This window comes from Rosa chinensis, chromosome 5 (genome assembly GCF_002994745.2).
Source record: "Rosa chinensis cultivar Old Blush chromosome 5, RchiOBHm-V2, whole genome shotgun sequence".
Taxonomy (NCBI): Eukaryota; Viridiplantae; Streptophyta; class Magnoliopsida; order Rosales; family Rosaceae; genus Rosa; species Rosa chinensis.
In genome coordinates, this window is record NC_037092.1 from 51,832,035 (window position 1) to 51,851,163 (window position 19,129).

The window sequence follows — 19,129 nt, forward strand, 5'->3', positions numbered from 1 at the left end:
TAACGCCGCATGCTAGCGAACCCTAGTACAAACTCTGTTACTGAGGGACCCAGGAATCATCACCCCAGTCAAGACTCCTCTTAGCTGGGGACTTGGGGGTAATGGTTGTACGGAAGCCACGTGGCAAGGATACTCGCCTTGCACTTCCGACATTTCTACCATGACAAACTCCCCACCCAAGAGAACTCTTGACTGGGGACTTATGGGACTTGTTGGTATATATACTGCCTAGGCACAGATATCGGAAGAACAAGGCTCACTAGCTACTTAAAATGATGTCGATAACGCCTAGACACAATGCTGATACCGTACACTAGTGGTATCGGGTAGGCCACACCTAGTCCCACATTGCACCTAGTCCCACATTGGAAACAAAGGGGTGACAAGCCCATCCTTATACTATAAATCCATGTCTCTCCACTCATTCAAGGTAAGCCACCACTCTCCATTTACTCCTACCTAGTCTATATTCTTTCATGTATCTGACATAGGCATCGGAGGGTCCAAGGCTGGCTAGCCTGGTCTTCCCTCTGACATATGTTCATGGTTGACAGGTATCGGATCTCGGAGATGGAATCTCTCACGACAACCCCGTTTCTACCACAGAAACATCTTACATTGATGCTTTATGTAAACACTGGGGATGTAATATGGGACTCTAGAGATTGAGTCTGTATTAACATTTGTGGTTTTAGTTTATTTTGTTGCTTAGTTTGATTGAAAATAATTCTAAGCATTTGGGCGATTTGTTGAGTTATCGCGTTTCAGATTTGAATTCTTTATTCAAAATTCGGGGCGTGACAGGTTTATCCTACAAGTTTGGGTGAACGTGATGGGAGCTGAGAGGTGTCTTGCTATTGCAGTTTTAGGTTTAGAAACTTGTTAGTCTTCCGCTGTGTAGTGAGTGTGGTGAGTTTGTTTACTTATTAAATTGTAGATTCAGTTTAATTTGTAAATTTAGAGTAATGTAATATATAACTCTAAAAAATAAGTCTGTATTGACATTATGAGTTCATGAAATCTTTGTTTACTTATTCTTTGAAGAAATTTTTTTTCAGGTTTACTGTATTGATGTCTGAACCATCACGCCTGGAGTATTCATATTTGTTTAATTGTACTTGAAAATCGAGATGCGACAATAATCATCACTTCACTTATGAAATTCGTAAGTGAGTATATGAAAACTTTATTATCATCTTTTGCCTTAAATTATGATCAATTTGAAGAACCAAGAATAAAATGGTGTAAAAACATCAAAACATGACTGCTGCATAATCCCATTTTTCATGTACATAACTTATACTTTTGCTGATGAAAGTTATAGTACCTTAATATATATATAAAAAATGCTTTAGTTTAGGCTTTTGAATCACTCAAAAAAGTTAAGAAACGAAGAAGTTATAGTTAAAAGAAGGTTTTACATTCTAAATATTATTTTTGAAAATCCAACGAGTTTATGCATTTTCCGGCCGTTGGAAATTCTAAAAATCAAGTTTGATCCTTGTTTTATTAAATCAAGTGCATAAGAATGATTTCTAGTTGATTTTATATTTCAATTTTACATTGTAAATGATTTTTAATGCCTTAAACAATGAATCTTTCAAAACTTTTCCGGTGAACCTTGTTGAAAAACTCATATGATGTTCTTAACTTCATATAATGATCATATCTCACTCATTTCTTATCCGTTTTTAACAATCTTTTCATCGAAATGAAGCTTAGAACTTTAACTTTAAACTTGGAGAATATCAAGAGCAATGGTTAAAATTACAGAAAGTAATAATTTATGCATTTAAGGTTAACGTAAAGAATAACTATTTCCATACTATTTTGGATAATCTTCATTTTTTGACTTGGACACTTTGGACATGTTTACATGGACAAGGGAACAGCCACAACACACAAAGTGGGGAGGGCTACTGCCCTCACCCATCAACCACCTTCCTTTCATCTTTTCTTCATTATTTTCTTTATTTTTCGTTTGGGAATTTAAGAGGGATTTCACTACAAGACTTTAAGGGGCTCTTCATCTTCAAGGATTAAGATTGGCAGTGCGAAACCACTCTCTAAGTGCTTAGGGTTTTGACTTGGTTCCTTCATTGTCTAATAACCCACTACTTGTTGTTCTGCACAACTAGATCCTTCTCTTTTATTTTGATGCCTTTTATAATGTGTACTCAATATAACTCTTATTGGGGGGGCTACAGTTGTGTCCTAGCCCAAATTTGATTTAATAGATGCTTGATTTAGTTTATTTATAAAATTAGTTAAATAATTGAATGCTTGTATTTCATGAAAATTGATTAGAATGCATGCTTAGGTATTGTCAACTCTTGGGCATGTCTTTTGATATTTCTCTGTTAACATTTAGGGGATGACATCCTTATATTTTAGAACTAAGACCTCAAGTTAACATTTCGTGGGAGATACAAGTATGGTTTATTACATAATTAGCTTGCATTGATCACGATTATGGTATGCTTGATTGCCTAATTCCTCGATCTCTAGGCCTCTTGATGTGTCATGCCCAGAATTTTAAATAAAGAAAATAAAATCCGAAACACGATGCTCGACAAATCACCCAGAAATACTTTAAAAAAAAAATTCATTTAATCTAAACAAATAGCAAATTCGATCCCACAAATGTAAGTATTGACTCGTCCCTTGGAGTCATATATTACATCCCAAAAGTTTACGAATCAAGTTGTACCCCAAAATAATAACTAAATGCTCCTTCTGAGCTTACTACATAACGGAAGTCTTAACAACATCAAAGTCACAAAATTAGCTTCATACACGTACAGCTACAACTACGAGATCTCAACCTCAGCCAAAATTACCCTGATCTGCAGGATTAACCCATACACCATCGAATAGTGAACCAAGTTGCAACAACGAACTCAGTAAGCTTTTGAAAGCTTCTATAAGTAAACTCAAATATAAAAACCAGCAACTCACGCTAATAACAAGGAAACCCTTTCAACTCAAGGAACAACAACTCAAACCATGACTCCTTTCAAAACTCAACAAAGGAAAACAGCTCACACCTTCATTTCCTTCAAAAACTCCACATCCTTTTCCCAAAAGAAACACAAGTCAGACCGTGACAAAATCATACATATTGTTAACTTAACAATTCAAATATGAAAATTCGGTCCAACTTGGACAATAAAATTCAACACAGTGACAAAATCATATATAATGTTAACCTAACAATTCAAATATGAAAATCTGGTCCAACTTGAACAATAAAATAAAAAATACCCCCGACACTCTTTTAAAACGTGTACTCATAAATTGCAAGTAACCTACCTGAAATCATGAGATACGATGGCAGACAGACTAGTGTTCTAACTAAATCGTAACCAATTACCCTGCCAAATGCTTGATATCCTGATATCTTGCCTGAGGTCACAACCTGCAACCCCTAATCCTCAGTCCAACCTGACCCTCAGACCAAAATATTTTAAAGTGGTCACTCAGGACCCATAAAATTTTACACGATTCTCAAAAAGAGCAGTCACAACCTGTTACTCTCGATCCTCAAACAAAACATTTAAAGAAGTCATGCACCACCCTGAAAATGTTACACAATTCTCAATAAAAGAGATGTCACAACCTATGACCCCAAATACAACGATCACAACATTTAAAGTGGTCACGCAGGATCAGAAAATGTTTCACAAATCTCAAAAAAGGATGTCACAACCTGTGACCCCAAATCCTCAGATCCCCGGCCTTCAGATCAAAACATTTAAATAAGTCACACAAGTGTCTAAATGTTTTGCACCACTCAAAGCACTTTTCGGAACAATATACACCACCTTTTCACAATATAATGCAATTCCAAAATGTTACATTAGAAAACAATAAAATGAACACAATCACTAATATTTTTTCCATATGAAATTAAAATGCGAGGTTAGAGTTTAGGATTACTTTTCGGTCTCATATCCACATCTCGACCATTCAGTTTTCAGGTACCAATGTATAGATCATCTCTGCAAAATTTCAGCCAAAGTGATCATCTTTAAAGTATCTAACACGCTTAAACCAATGTGCGGCGACCTGAGTGGGTATACCACAGTGCCGTAATATTAAGTCAATAGGAGCTCGATACGTCGTAGATGTACCATATACCTACCAACTTAATACTACAAGACCTTTTGAAATGCGAATTTTAGAAAATAGGAGACAAAGATAACTTTTAAGAAAGGACTTTCGATCAAAAACCCAATATTCAAATTAACAAGTCTGGAAATGCTTCAAGATAAAGTGGGCAAGTGCACTGTGACGCCTTAGGGCTTACATCATAACCAAAATGACAACAGTTCAACATTGAAAGGAAAGTGAGTAAATTGATAGAGTACCAAAAGGGTAGAACTTCAAGCAACACACGGACTCGGCCAACGACCCACTTCTAGTCCGGATCTTCCGGAGTGACCTCGTTGTAACCTGAAATGTCGGGGTGAGCCTTTCGTCCTTGCTAGCCCAATAGGGGCCAACCCAACCTTGGCTAGGTTTGAAAACTAATCAGTAAATCATAAGCAACTCTAAGTAATCATGCATACTAAATCTTTTTTATTTCAATGAGGCCATTTATTATTTCTTTCAACTTTTACAAATTTAGGAAACTAACTTCTTTCTTAAAAAGGAAAACGTCCTTATCGCTCCATTAAACTATTGCCAATCCGAGCGACCAAAGTCGAGATCCTCTCACTTTACGAGGTTGGTCAACCTTGGTCAACCCTTGGAGTTGACTATTGACCTTTGACTTTGACTTCTGACTTTTGACCAAGTATCGCTTTATTTACCATTTTTTCTTATTTATTAAAAATAAATTAGCAAATAATTATAAATAAAGTTTTACTTCTACTTTTACCCATTTACTCCTCCTTTTTCACCTTTTTACCTTTACTGTGATTTTTACCTCCTCACTTTCACTTTTACCTTTTTACCTCATTTTTAAGGAATTTACCTTTACTTTCACCCTCTTCACTTTTTATCACTTTACCACGATAAAACTCATTTAATCCAACTTTTACTCATTTCTTCATTTTCTTTTTCTTCCAAAAACAAAGACTTTCTTTTCTTCTTGCTTTTCTTTTTCTTTTGGTCTAAATTTACACATCAAAACCACCAAATCTTCAACACCAATTTCCAATACTTTGAAAATTAAACCAATAAATTCCTACTAATTAAAGCCTCCTCAAATATCCTATTTTCACAATTTTCCACCAACAAAAATTGATCAACAAAATCAAAATCAACACAACAAATTCCAAAAATTCTAGGGTTTGTCCAAAACCCATTCCTTACCCTTTTCATCTCCAAAACTCACGGCCTTTCCTCCTCCTTAGCCTTCTTCACCTACAAATCCGTCAAAAATCAACATCACAGCCAAAAACTCGAAACAAGGTTGCATGGGATAGATCCTTACCACAAATCCTTGCCAAACCCATATCCTAGCCTCTTGGTTTAAGGGAAAATCAGGTTCATGCACCAAAATCACAAATCAAAATCAAAAACTCGAATTTGGGATGAAATAAGTATAGAACGGATGAATAGAGGTTAGATTAGGAAGAAGATTACCTTGATTTGAACTTAGAATGAAGAAATCACAAAAACAATAGAGGTTAGATTAGGAGGAAGATTACCTTGATTTAAACTTAGAATGAAGAAATCACAAAAACCCCCAAATTGGCTTCGGGTTCTAGGGTTTTTGGAGCATTGAATGGCCAAATCTCATGATTTTGGTTGGAGAAATGGGTAGAGGGAATGAAGAGGAGAAAATCTGGAATTTTTGGTGTGGATTAGAGTTCCGACAGAGGGGGTGCGCCGGTGTCCGGCGGCTTCCAGAAAGAGGGAGAGCTGGAGAGAGAGAGAGAGAGAGAGAGAGAGAGAGAGAGAGAGAGAGAGAGAGAGAGAGAGAGAGAGAGAGAGAGAGAGAGAGAGAGAGAGAGAGAGAGAGAGAGAGAGAGAGAGAGAGAGAATGAGGCTTGAAGGCTAGGGTTTGATGTTATGAGAGGCAGCTTCCGGACAGAGAGGGAGCCGGATGAGAGAGAGGGAGAGTTGAAGAGAGAGAGAGGAAAGTGAGAAAATGAGGCTTGGTGGGGTTTTGATGTTATGAGCCTTTAAATACCTCCCGTGAATTTAATTGTGAAAAGTCTAATTTACCCTTCCTTTTGGGCCAAGTGGGCTTGGCTACTCCTATTTCCTTTTTCTCTTAATTTCCCTCAAGCCCACCCCGAAAATACAACTTCAAACATCATTATTTCTCCGACACTTCACCGAATCCTTCTGAGAAAATTTTCCAGGCTTGTCCTAAGCCTCGGTACTTTAAGAAAATTTTCCTAGACCCAAATTGGATTTTCTCTAAATTCTTAATCCTTTAAAATAACCTCAAAGTCTTAAACCTAAACGCGAATACTTTTGTACCTTACGGATACGTAGTCTCATACGTTATACGACAAAATAAAATAAACAAGAAAAAGTATGGGGGTCTACACCCTACCCCCCTTAAAGAAATTTCATCCTCGAAATTTGTACCTGGTTAGCTGAAAAGGTAGGGGTGCTTCTTGCGCATCTCTGCCTCAAGTTCCCAAGTAACCTCCTCCTTTCCTTGGTGCGTCCACTGAACTTTCACCAACGGAACCTCGTGGTTCCTTAGCTGCCTGGTACTTTGTGCTAAAATATGTATAGGCTCGGTCTTGTAGGTAGCGTCACTTTGCAGTGGCAAGTCTCTCCAAGTTATGACTTGCTAGTTCTCTGGCAGACTCTTCTTAAGTTGAGACACATGGAACACGTCGTGGATATGCTCTAGTTCTTGTGGCAAATCTACTCGATAAGCCATGTTCCCAATTCTTTGGATAATCAGAAAAGGTCTGACATATCGAGGTGCCAACTTTCCTTTGACCCCGAAGCGACTGATTCCCTTTCGAGGTTTCACCTTGATATAAACAAAGTTCCCTACTCCAAACTTTAGGGGATAGAGGCTGAGCCGCTGACTGCAATCATAACCGCATTTATTATCTACTCGTCGATACGAGCATTTTGATATATATATAATATGCAATTTTTGGATGTCGTATGAATATGTTATGATTTTTACGGTTTCCAACTATTTGATTATTCGATCCTTGAGGATTCGAGCATTCGATCGACTTGCGGTTTTGACATATCGATCGAAGAAGCATTCTGGAGACTTTAGGTGGTCTCGGATAAGGTTTAGCCTCGATTGGCGTTACTTTCAGGGTTGTTGTTCGATTAGGGGATTCAAACTTTAATCACTTGGTGATTTGTGTACTGATTTGTGATCATCGGTGATTAGGTGCTTCTCAAGGTGATTTGGACGCGTTGTTGGTGTGAGTGTTAGTTCGGTTCTGTATCGAATACGCAGCAGGATTCTGAGGTGAGTAATCTCACAATATTCATTTACGAACGGAGTTACCTTTATTATTTTGAGAGTTATTTAGTTAACTGCAAACTATAGTTGGTATTAGTGGCATTCCTGAGTGAATGACCACGTATATATATATTTACGTGAAATATATATATCCTTATGGGTTGATGGGTAATTTAAGAAATAGGGATTGATGGGTTTCATTCTATTGTTTTGAGGCTTGACTTTTCGGGAGACAATGTGTTAGGAATTGGGAATTTCTATTGTTTGAAAAGTGTCAAGATTTGGTGTGAGTTGCTTTAATGTGATTTGAACGTTTGATCTAACGACCAGGGGTCTGAAGATCTGAGAGTCACAGGTGGTGATTTCTCCTTTTGATTTGATTTAACATTTTGGGTCCAGAGTGACTTGCTTAATGTTTTCAATCTGACAACCGGGGAGGTCGGATGATTCGGAGGTCACGGGGTGACGTCTCCTTTTGATTTGGTTTAACATTTTGGGTCTAGAGCGACTTGCTTAATGTTTTGATCTGGCTACCGGGGAGGTCTGATGATTGGAGGTCACGGGGTGACATCTCCTTGTGAGAGTTGTGTAACATTTGGTTCTAAGTGACCGTTTTTAAATGTTTTGATCTGACGACCGGGAGGTCTGAGGATTCTGGGTTCCTGGGAGTGACCTCAGGCATATATATCAGGACTTCACGCCTTTGGCCAGGTGAGTGGATACGATCAGTTATAGCTCTAGTCTGTTGCCATTGTACATCATGGGGAGTAGCGAGGAGTTACTTGATGCTCATGAGTACGTGTTTTAAAAGGGAGTTTCGGGGATTCTTTCTTTTAAATGTCCAAGTGGGACTTGTGGTCATATGGAATTGTCAGAGTTTCAATTAATGTGATTTGTCACGGGGTGACTTTTGTTGATTTGAGAATGTATTTTAAAAGGGAGTTTCGGGGATTCTTTCTTTTAAATGTCAGGGTGGACTTGTGTATCATATTTAAATGTCAGAGTTTCAATTTATATGATTTTGTCACGGGGTGACTTTTGTTGTGAGTTTTGGGGAAATGCATATTTAGTTGTCAGAGTTTCAATTAATATGATTTTTGTCACGGGTTGACTTGTGATGTTTTCTTTTGGGAAAAGAATGTGTTGTTTTGGGAAAATAGGGTGTGTATTCCTTTTTGGCGAGTTGATAGGTTATCCTCGTTGGGTGAGTTGTGCGTGTGTGTTTTGAGTTACTCATACAAGCTTTCAAAAGCTTACCGGATATGTTGTGTGGCAACCCGGTGCACTATTCAATGGTGTAGGGGTTAATCCTACAGGTCAGGATAATCGTGGATGAAGCTGCGACCGCGTGCTTACAGCTACACAGTAGGAAGTCAATTTTGTGACTTTACTGTTGAAAAGACTTCCGTTGTAGTAGCTCTGAGGAGCATTTACTTATTATTTTGTTGTGGCAATTTAATTCGTATGCTTGTGTAATATTTGACTCTACGGAGTGAGTCTGTATAGTGGGTTCAGGGCATCAGTATGTACTTGATTTAAAATGAAAAAGTTTTACATGTATTTTGTATTGATGGCTGAACCATCACGCATGTATAATTATGAGATTATATATTGATTTTTATTGTGTTTAAAAATCGAGGCATGACACACCAGGCCTTATCAATGTTCAGTTTTGTTTTGAACCAAAAGCCTAATCAAAATTAAGAGCCTAGCTAGTGATGGCTATTTACAATGAGGTAGAAATTGTCATTCAAAACTGTGATTTTAATTTTCTAAAAGACTAAGTCGAAAACAAAATTAACAACAACAATTGAAAATGAAGAAAAATAAAAGAGAGAGAGATTTGGGTACTAGGGATCACTCTCTAGCAATTTCAATGCAATGAACACATTTCAAGCAAACAAACATATTTTCATGAGAACCAAATCCTGTACTTAATGCAGGTCAAGGCCACTAAGCCGAATTTCCTTAAGTGTATTCACATTTACAATTAGGACACGTATGAACTCTCTAATTCATGAGTTAGTACCTTATTAGGGCTACCAAAACATGAATCAAAGGCTAGAGCTCTAGAAATTAGGGATTTAAGCATGCAATAGTTACAACCTAGAATATCACGATAACCAAATTCCATACCTAATGCCGACTAGGGCCACTAACTCAATTTCTCTTATTTGGTATCCATTCTTCTAACTAAGGCAAGAATGAACTCTCTAACCGTAATCATTATGCCTTGCTAGGGCCACAACATCTAGGATTATAGGCGAAGGGCACAAGAAAATAGAAACTTAGGCAATCATTAATTCTCGACTAAGCAACTACTTGACACACCACACCAATTACATGAAGCTAGTGAACAAAAGAACCACCGATTGTATCACACATCACAAATCTCAATAAATAACAAAGAGAGTGCTTAATTCCCTAAAATTCATGCATCAAGAATCAATTGACATAGTAATTAGAGTGTACCCATATGAAAATACATTATTTATCACTTGAAAATATGTCCATTACATCAAAATTGAGCTAGAGTTAGAAACCCTAGCTCCCAAAAGTAACTACTCACAACCTATATTCGTGAACATCAAAATTACAAAATTCAAATAGCAAAGGGTAGAGAAGTTGTAATACCCTCGAAATTCGTTACTAATTTCTTGGGATTTCCTGAAATTCATAAAGTATTTGGTTGTATTATTTCTCGAGTTGTTGGTGAAACGTTTTATTTTCCAGGGTCAAAGAGTTGACTTTTTATTTGTCGAGTTTCTCTGAAAACTTCCTTCATGAAAGTTGTAGAGCTCGTCGATATGAGTTCATGAATATGTGAAACGCAAAAATCAGAGTTCAATATGAAGAAATTACGGTCGACGGAAAAAGTTTCCATTTTTGGATAAATAGGAAAAATTCTGAAAAATATCTGAAAAATTGAGGTTTCTATTTTCGGAAACCCTAACCTTTCTCTCTCCTCGCAACAGAAAATCACCGTCAAACTTCATCCGGCCATAACTCCGCCGTCTGGCCACCGTTGGCCACGCCACTGGTCCCAATTAGAAGATTGGTGGCGGCGTTACTTCGTCGGAATTTTCGATTCCAGCCACCTTCGGCAATGATTCTTGAGAGCTTTTGAAGCCCAGGAGATGTAGATGCTTCCCTTCAAGCGACTTGCAACGATTTGAAGTGTGGAGGTCGATTTGAGGATTTGAAATTCTAGGGTTTTACCGATTCTTAGATTTTTTCGAGGTAAATTACGGCCAAATGGCTTAGTTTCAAACTTTGTGCTAGTTGTAAAAGTTGTTGTACATGTTGAAATGAACATTTTGGCATAGGTTTCGTGACCCAATTTGGTGGTTGCCGGCGGCGCGTGGAGCCGACTCTTAGCCACTGATAGCAACGCGTGGCGGCACGTCCGACCAAGTTTTTGGGTTTTGTTTTCATGGTTGTCATCTATTCATCGATAAGAGCTTGTTGATATATCATGGGGTCATGTTGTGATTATTCGAAGCATGCTAGATTTACATAATTTCAGTTTTCTCAGTTTGCAATCTGTGATGATCTGACCGTTAGGAGGTCTTGCAAGAAGTTTTGTTTCGATTGACAAAATCTTCGGTTTTGGGTTTAAATGCTCGGTTTGAACCGTATCCACTTTTGTTTTAGTCGTGTACTAAGTTGAGACCTTATTTTACTTAGGTATTTGACGGAGAGTGTTCTATACTTTATCTCGGCTGTAAGAGAAGACGCAGCGGGATTCAGAGGTGAGTAAATCTCATGAGGTTCATTTATGAACGGAGTTACTTTATTATTTGAAATTATTTATTAAATTGTGAAATCATTTTCGAAAATAAATATTTATTTTAAATTATATGAACTTGATTGTCAATGGTTCAATGGTAAGTAAAATTAAGTTTTATTTTAAAAATAATTTTTCTGTATTTGTGAACTATAGTTGGTGTACATACCGCCAAACATAAGCAACAACCTCATAGGTGGGCCCCGCGACATGGTAGGTCCAGCCTACGATATGCATCCGGTAGACCGACGCCCGAGCTACCCCGCCATGGTGGAGGTCGGCCAGTATTGTGTCAAGAGGCCACCTTCCCATACTCTCCAAAAGCCTTCAAGAGAAGTAAATATGTGTATTATGTCCCACATTGGAAATGTAGAATGGGATGGGACTTCCTTTAGCTATAAGAGGAAGTCCTCCCCTTCTTGGAAAGGGATGGGATCCATGATCCCCAACTTGTATCACTACCAAAGGCTAATTGGCCTCACTACTAGTGGAATCTCTAAGTGGACGTAGCCTTGCCTCAAGAGCAAGATGAACCACTATACATGCGGTGTCATCTCTCTCTCTCTCTCTCTCCATCATGCTTCTTAGTTACCGTATTCTCACACAGAAACAGTTGGTATTAGTAGCATTCCTGAGCGGGGGACTACGTATATATATATATATATATATATTTACAAAGAATATTTATATTGGGAGAAAATATTTCAAACAGTACCCGAACTAAGGCCGATTCCTAACTTCAGTACCTGACTATGCAAAACTATCACTTTGGTACCTCAAGTTTGAAGCTCGACCCAAGAATGGTACGCGCCGTCCATCACAGCGTTAAGTCTTTGCTACATGGCAAACCATGAGGGCCCTCAAAATATGCCACGTGATTAGCTAGTTAACGCCTTGATGGACGGCGTGTACCATTCTTGGGTCAGACTTCAAACTTGGGGTACTAAAGTGATAGTTTTGCATAGTCGGGTAGTGAAGTTAAGAATGAGACTTAGTTCAGGTACTGTTTGTAAGATTTTCTCTTATATTGGTGCAGTTATGTAATGAGGTAGAATTCACATGTTTTGTGAATTCGATGTTGCTATTGTTGTGATTTAATTTTCTAAGGGAATGAATGAATTTTGATTCTTCTGAATGGAAAAAATTATTTATTGACGTTTTGTATTTGAGAGTTTTACTTGTCAAATTGTGCTGGTGGTTTAAGGAGGGAAAACAATCTCTCAAAATTGATTCTATATTGTTTTTGGGAAAATTTTTAAGAACAGTACATGAACTTAAGGCCACTCCGAATTATGGTGGCCAACGTTTGTAAAACCCAACTTCAGTACATGGACTATGAAACCCACCCATCTTCCATACATGCCGTTATCTCCTCCGTTACGAAGGATGCCACGTGTCATATTTACAAGGGCAATTCAGTCTCTTCAAGTTTGATTTTTTAAAAAAATATGATATCTAACACCAGCAATTGCTATGGACGCCCCTTCTTTCTACACCCAATTCTCTCTCTCCTCACCATCTTTCTTCAGTACATGCAAGCACGAAATCAAGAATTGGGGTGGCTTTGGGTTTGGCAGTGGCGGTGGCTTCGGGTTTGGTGGTGGTAGTGGCTTCCGACTCAGCCTCACAAACTATATATCCTGCAAAACCAAATTAAACCCAACTGAGGAATGAATGAATTTTGATTCTTCTGAATGGAAAAAATTATATTATTGACGTTTTGTATTTGAGAGTTTTACTTGTCAAATTGTGCTAGTGGTTTAAGGAGGAAAAACAATCTCTCAAAATTGATTCTATATTGTTTTTGGGAAATTTTTTAAGAACAGTACATGAACTTAAGGCCACTCCAAACTATGGTGGCCAACGTTTGTGAAATCCAACTTCAGTACATGTACTATGAAACCCGACCCATCTTCCATACATGCTGTTATCTCCTCCGTTACGGAGGACGCCACGTGTCATATTTAAAAGGGCAATTCTGTCTCTTCAAGTTTGATTTTTTTTAAAAATCTAATATTTAACACCAGCAATTGCTATGGACGCCCAATATTTCTCTCTACACCCAATTCTCTCTCTCCTCACCATCTTTCTTCAGTACATCGAAGAACGAAATCAAGAATTAAGGTGGCTTTGGGTTTGGCAGTGGCGGTGGCTTCGGGTTTGGTGGTGGTAGTGGCTTCCGACTCAACCTCACAAACTATCCAGCAAAACCAAATCAAACCCAACTGAGGATTTAATTATCAATGGCCTCAATTGAACATTGCAACCACCATCCCCCATCAAAACCCGTCGAGCACGGCATCAGAGCACCAAAACCCGTCACTCATTCAGTCACTCCAATCCAATACACAAGACCGACATCAACCCCCAACCCAAATATTCTACTCAAAATACAATCCCAATTGGCCTTTGAGCCTAGAAAAAAAATTTCTCCTGCGTCCTCTCGAATATTTGCATAGCCGGCTCACTGGTGCATATTCTCCTCCTCCAATTGATGCCGGTGAAGTGCCCCAAAACTTACTGGAACCTAGCCATGCATTGCCGTCACGGACACCATATCGCTACGACACCCAACTCATCTTCGATCTCGTCCGGAGGTAGATGGGTTTTTGGTTCAAAGAGGTAGATGGGTTTTTATTTCAATCCAATTTTGAAGATGGGTTTTTAGTTTGTGTTGGCATCAGAGAGAAAGAGAGAGTAGATGGGTTTTTGTTGGCATCAGAGGGAGAGAGACAAAAGTACCAAATTACCCTTTGAAAAATAAATAATGGCATAAGGGTTAACGGTGTTAGTGACGACATGTACACAAAATGTGTCGGGTTTCATAGTCCATGTACTGAAGTTGGGTTTCACAAACGTTGGCCACTTTAATTCGGAATGGCCTTAAGTTCATGTACTATTCACAAACGTTGGCCGCGCTATTTCCGTTTTTTTAGGGTCTCGATGTATCTTTAACTTACTAAGAGAATATCAAGAGAAATTTTCAAAATTTCGCGATATTTCCAGAAATATTTGAAATTTTCACGATATTTCCAAAAATATTCAAAATTTTTGCGAAATTATGAGATTATTGCCACCTCTCGCTATATGTGGCTTGTGAAAACTAGTCCTTGTCCTTCTCCAATCCGACTAAACTGATAACATCTAAAGAGAAAAACTTGAAAAATTTATAGGGTCATGTATTGCTCTTTGTGTCTGTTCCCTCCATACTTATAAATCTTCTAATTATCTAATTTTCTAACTAGTAAACATTTGGCTCTATTAAAAAAAAAAGAGTTAATTGATTATAGGTCCATTTCCACCCTACAATATTGGATGCAGTCCACTAACAAAATTTTTACTATTTGCGGTCCACCCAGTCAGCCTACTAGCCAGGTAAGCAAATTCTTTACCTATGTTTATCCAGCAATTTACAGAGCATGCCATTTTAATTTAGGGATTCATAACGTATCCAAAAACTGGGAAAGAGGATTTCACGCCATCTCCCTTCTTCCTAACGTCCGGCCACCCCATTGATCATCAATGTAAACTATCTCCATCGTAATTGCAAGCCACCGTTATGATTTCAATTTCGGAGAAGAGATTACGGGACAATAATTACTTAGTCGGTTTACGTTTCGAAATTAATTTGACGATGGCCGCAGAACAAATTCTACTCGCCCACCTAGTTCCTCCCCTGGAGGGCTTTTTGGAATTCATCTGGGTATCGCTGTCAGAGGTAAGGTCTGGGTTCTTTCTTTTCTGAATTCATCGGGTGTACAGTTATGCCTCTGGTCTAGGTGTTTGGGTATCTATTGAGTTTGAAATTGGGCATAATCGGATGATGTGTTTGTTTTTTTGTTCTGCTTCTTGCCTGGTGCAGAGGTAGCTTCACTAACAAAGGTAGTAGTTTGGGTGTATTGGGTCTTGTGGAAATCAATGACCTATTTTGTATTTTGTTAATGTTGTTGCATGGTACAGAGGTTGCTTTGGTAATCAAAGGTTTTCTTTTTCTTCAGTATGGCCTTTATCAAATGTTTATCCGATTATGGATCAATTTAACTTTCAAGTTTTGCAGGTGATTTATGGCAAAGAAGGAGTATCCCTATCTAGAGTACAGGTGTGATTTATTGAAGTTTGGACGTGTGATGACGGATGAGCTTAGAGCAGACATAACACAAGAGAAACTAGTTTTGATCCAGAGAACACCATTTGGGAGCTTGTTTATGGCGTATTACAATGGTACATTAATAGAATCTGCTTGCAAAAAATCTGATTTGGAAATAGTGGCTCTCTTGAAGTGTTTTAACCAGCAAAACAAAAGTTTTAATTTTGGGGAGTTCACCGGTACTATAACCAGCAAAGACATCTCTGAGTTGTTTGGCTTAACACTCATTGGGGAAGAAATTAACCTAGATCAGAAGAAGAAGAAAGAGGATGACGGGTTCAGGACAAGACAACTGGGCGGAGTCCCGAGGATGAGCAAGGCAATATTAGAACAAAAAATAAAACATGTAGCTAAGTTGAGAGGGATTGAGGATGAAAAAGATTTTGTAAGGCTTGTCTGTCTCTACTTTTGCGTTACATTATTCCTCTGCAATAGTGGTAATGAACTCGGTTGGAATGTCCTCCCATATATAGAGGATATTGAAACAATGTCGCAGTATGCATGGGCACCTTTAGTGTGTGATCATTTAATGGAATCGATTATGAAGATGAATGGTCGTCCTGAAACTGCATGTGGGTGTGTAATTGCTCTGCCGGTAAGGTATTCTTTCAATTTAATTCTCTTATATATTTATCTCTTGGTATTGTATCCTTGAGCATGGTCAATTTTGCATAGTTTTGGTTTTGTGAGCGGACTCTATTCATTGAACCGATGAGAGGAAGGGAAGTAATGGAACCAAAAATTGTGAAATGGAATTTGCCGGAACTTTATGCTAGGATGAAAGTGGCCTCTATTCTTGAGATAGAGGTAAATATTTGGGATAAGTCTTTCATTTTGTTAGTTAAGTGTGTTCTTGTTTTTGTTTTTCGTTTGTTAATTTGATTGAACAAACAGCTGGTAAGAGTTTAATTAGATTACCATGACTCTTGATCATAAACTCAGAATGTAAGATTCACTATCCCAGGTGAAGGAGAGAGATGAGGATCAGAGTACAAATGTTATGCCTAGTGGTGAGAAGCAGTTATTTGAAATTGGGACTACAAGCGGTACAAAATCAAGAGAACAAAAAAATGCGACTGATTTTGATCCCAACAAGATGTTCCAGCTGTTACCGACCCAATTCTACTTGGAAGAAAGCCAAGAGGGACCTTCAAGCAATGAGGAAGATGTACCTGAATTGGAGAAAAGGGTTCAAGAGTTTGCTGATTTCCTTGAGGTTGAGCGAGCCAAAAATGAGACTCTTAGTGCGGAAAATTTGAAACTATGCATGGAGATAGGATTGCTCAGGCAAGCCATTCCTAAAGACGAGATTCCAAATGTGAATTCAAGGAAGTTGAGGACAAAAGAACAATGCAAAAAACCATCATTCCTTGAAGGTTATATCATTGGCGACATTAGAGCCAAAAGAGGTAAGGAAAAGATCATTGATGAAATAGGTGATGCTGTTGTGGAAGAACCAGCTGTGAAGAAGGGGAAGAAACAGACTGTTGCTCAACAAATAATTGTGAGAAGGTTAAGGGTTGGAAAGCTTATGTCCCAGGTAAATGCAGAAAAGCTCAAGGAATATTTGTCCAAAGCTAGCAGGTAACTGAAGCCTTGAAGATTGAATTTTATAGTTTAGGTTACCTCACATTTAGGCAGCCAAAACGTAATGAGTTTTTTTTGTGGGTTTCCTTAAAAAGGGGCACAAGTTGTTTTATTCGTGTTCCCTAAATGTAGATAACACCATGTAGTTGCATACCTCTTTATCAGATGGTACACGTTCATATAATGTGTTTTGTTTCTTTACCTTTAATTTAGATATCAGCATGGTCAAGTAGGAGTTTACCTTAAATATAGATAGCAACATGGTGAATGTACCGTGTCATGTTTCTTTAGCTTATATTTCTATTCTATTTATAACAACTGATACCATGGTCAATGTAGGAGTTTGCTGTGGCATGGTGCTCATTCAAAAGTGACCTATAAAGATGCTTTGGAAATATTGCATGAGGAAGCTGTTAGTCGGCAAGTGTGTAATTATCTGAAATGAGATTGACTTATTTGTCTGTCGTGATTATAGAAAGATTTATATCATATAATTTGATGTCATCTTGCAGGTGCTGGATGCGTATTTTGAAATTTTAAGCCTCGATCAACAGGCAATGACGGAAGGTGGCATTACTTCATATATTATGCCAACTTTTTCATGGGTATGTTATTAGATGTTATCATTGTGTTTTTTTTGTGAAATCAGTACTTGACTTCCATATATATACCTTCGTCTACCCAGCAGATTGAATTTTTTTTCTTTCCTTTTTTTCTCAAGGATATGGTGAAAGGGGGGGACAAAAGAGCTATTGTTGCAGCTTATCTGGAGCATATCTTGAAAAATATTCGGGACAAGGACTTTATATGTATCCCAATTGTTCATGAGAAAGAAAATCACTTCACCCTGTTGGTATTGAACACAAAACTTGGTTTGTGGGAACATTACAACTCATTACGCCCAAAGCGAGCAACAACCCTAGATCAGTGCTTTGTGGAGGCAGTAAAATTGGTACGCAAGTGTACAATACCGCTTCAATAATTATTAATATCTTCCATAGTGGAATATAACTCTATTGTAATGTGTTTAATGCAGCATGCGGAAATGACAAAGCATTTTACATTTCTTAAAACTCATCGTAAAGGTATAATTAAAAGTGGGCAGATATGGAAACATGTAATGAGGGGAGGAGAAGTGAATTTATTCCAATACAAGCTCTCAAACGAAGACCGGGACTTGCTTATCTGGTTGGGAGGTAACTCTGTTGAACATTTTCCTATCAGACCTAACAAGGAATGTCCACAACAAGATTCTGGAAGGTAATGTCGGCATTTGTTGTTATTTTTAGTTCAAAGTTGTGTTAAAATGAGTGTGACATGGTTGGTTTGCATTGTACAGTGTGGATTGTGCGATTGGAGTGATGTACATTGTCAAGAAATTATCAAAGGGAAAAGTGGTAGACTCTACCTTTACCAAAGGTCTAATGCCGAATATGAGGGCACATATTTTAGAAAGATTTTTAAATATGCCGAATGGAGCCTAGAACTGAAGAAGAAGTAAGGGGTGCAGGTTGAAGGAGTTTTATATTATGTTGTTTACTTTAATTTTGGTTAATAATGTATTCCCTTTAATTGAAGGGCAACAATTTGAATTGCTGGCTTTGGGAACTACCTTTGTTTTACTTAATAATACGCAAAGATTGTATTTGGTTTTGTTTAGAGAAATAGAGTGGACCTGTAGTAGTGGTATTGTGATTCTAATTTAGAGGTATTCCGGCTGCATTATTGGCTTGATGAAAGGTCGGTTGGTTGGATTCGTGTAGAGAGAGGTAAAGTGGTAGACTCTACCTTTACCAAATGTGTAATGCCGAATAGGAGGGCACATATTTTAGAAAGATTTTCATATATGCCTAATGGAGCCTAGAACTGGAGAAGAAGTAAGGGGTGCAGGTTGAAGGGGTTTTATAGTATGTTGTTTACTTTAATTTTGGTTAATAATGTATTCCCTTTAATTGAATGGTAAAAATTTGAATTCCATGCATTTGGGACCTACCTTTGTTTTACTCAATAATACTCAAAGATTGTCTTTGGTTTTGTTTAGAAAAATAGAGTGGACCTGTAGTAGTGGTATTGTGATTCTAATTCAGAGGTATTCCAGCTGCAATGTTGGCTTGAAGAAAGGTCGGTTGGTTGGATTCATGTGTAAATTACATGTTACCTACAATGTAGAGCGAGGTCGGTTGGTTGGATTTGTCATTCGTGT

The 19,129-nt window shown here is 38.0% G+C and overlaps 1 protein-coding gene across 1 annotated transcript; it reads left to right on the forward strand.

Annotated features, from left to right (window-relative positions):
• Nucleotides 1-14,884: 14,884 nt before the first annotated feature.
• Nucleotides 14,885-18,579, forward strand: LOC112201631. The gene is made up of 9 exons (XM_040506977.1): nucleotides 14,885-14,910; nucleotides 15,250-15,934; nucleotides 16,015-16,146; nucleotides 16,304-16,923; nucleotides 17,266-17,350; nucleotides 17,439-17,531; nucleotides 17,648-17,878; nucleotides 17,963-18,186; nucleotides 18,266-18,579. The coding sequence occupies exons 2-9, from the start codon at nucleotides 15,257-15,259 to the stop codon at nucleotides 18,408-18,410; spliced, it is 2,208 nt and encodes a 735-aa protein (XP_040362911.1). The 5' UTR covers nucleotides 14,885-14,910; nucleotides 15,250-15,256; the 3' UTR covers nucleotides 18,411-18,579.
• The last annotated feature ends 550 nt before the right edge of the window (nucleotides 18,580-19,129 follow it).

What these genes read in the sequence shown, in the direction of transcription:
- LOC112201631 (XM_040506977.1), top strand. Translation starts at nt 15,257, where the DNA reads ATGGCAAAGAAGGAGTATCCCTATCTAGAGTACAGGTGTGATTTATTG. An exon ending in TTATGCCAACTTTTTCATGG is followed by an intron (nt 17,532 to 17,647) that starts GTATGTTATTAG and finishes TTTTTTCTCAAG; the next exon opens with GATATGGTGAAAGGGGGGGA. An exon ending in TTGTGGAGGCAGTAAAATTG is followed by an intron (nt 17,879 to 17,962) that starts GTACGCAAGTGT and finishes TGTTTAATGCAG; the next exon opens with CATGCGGAAATGACAAAGCA.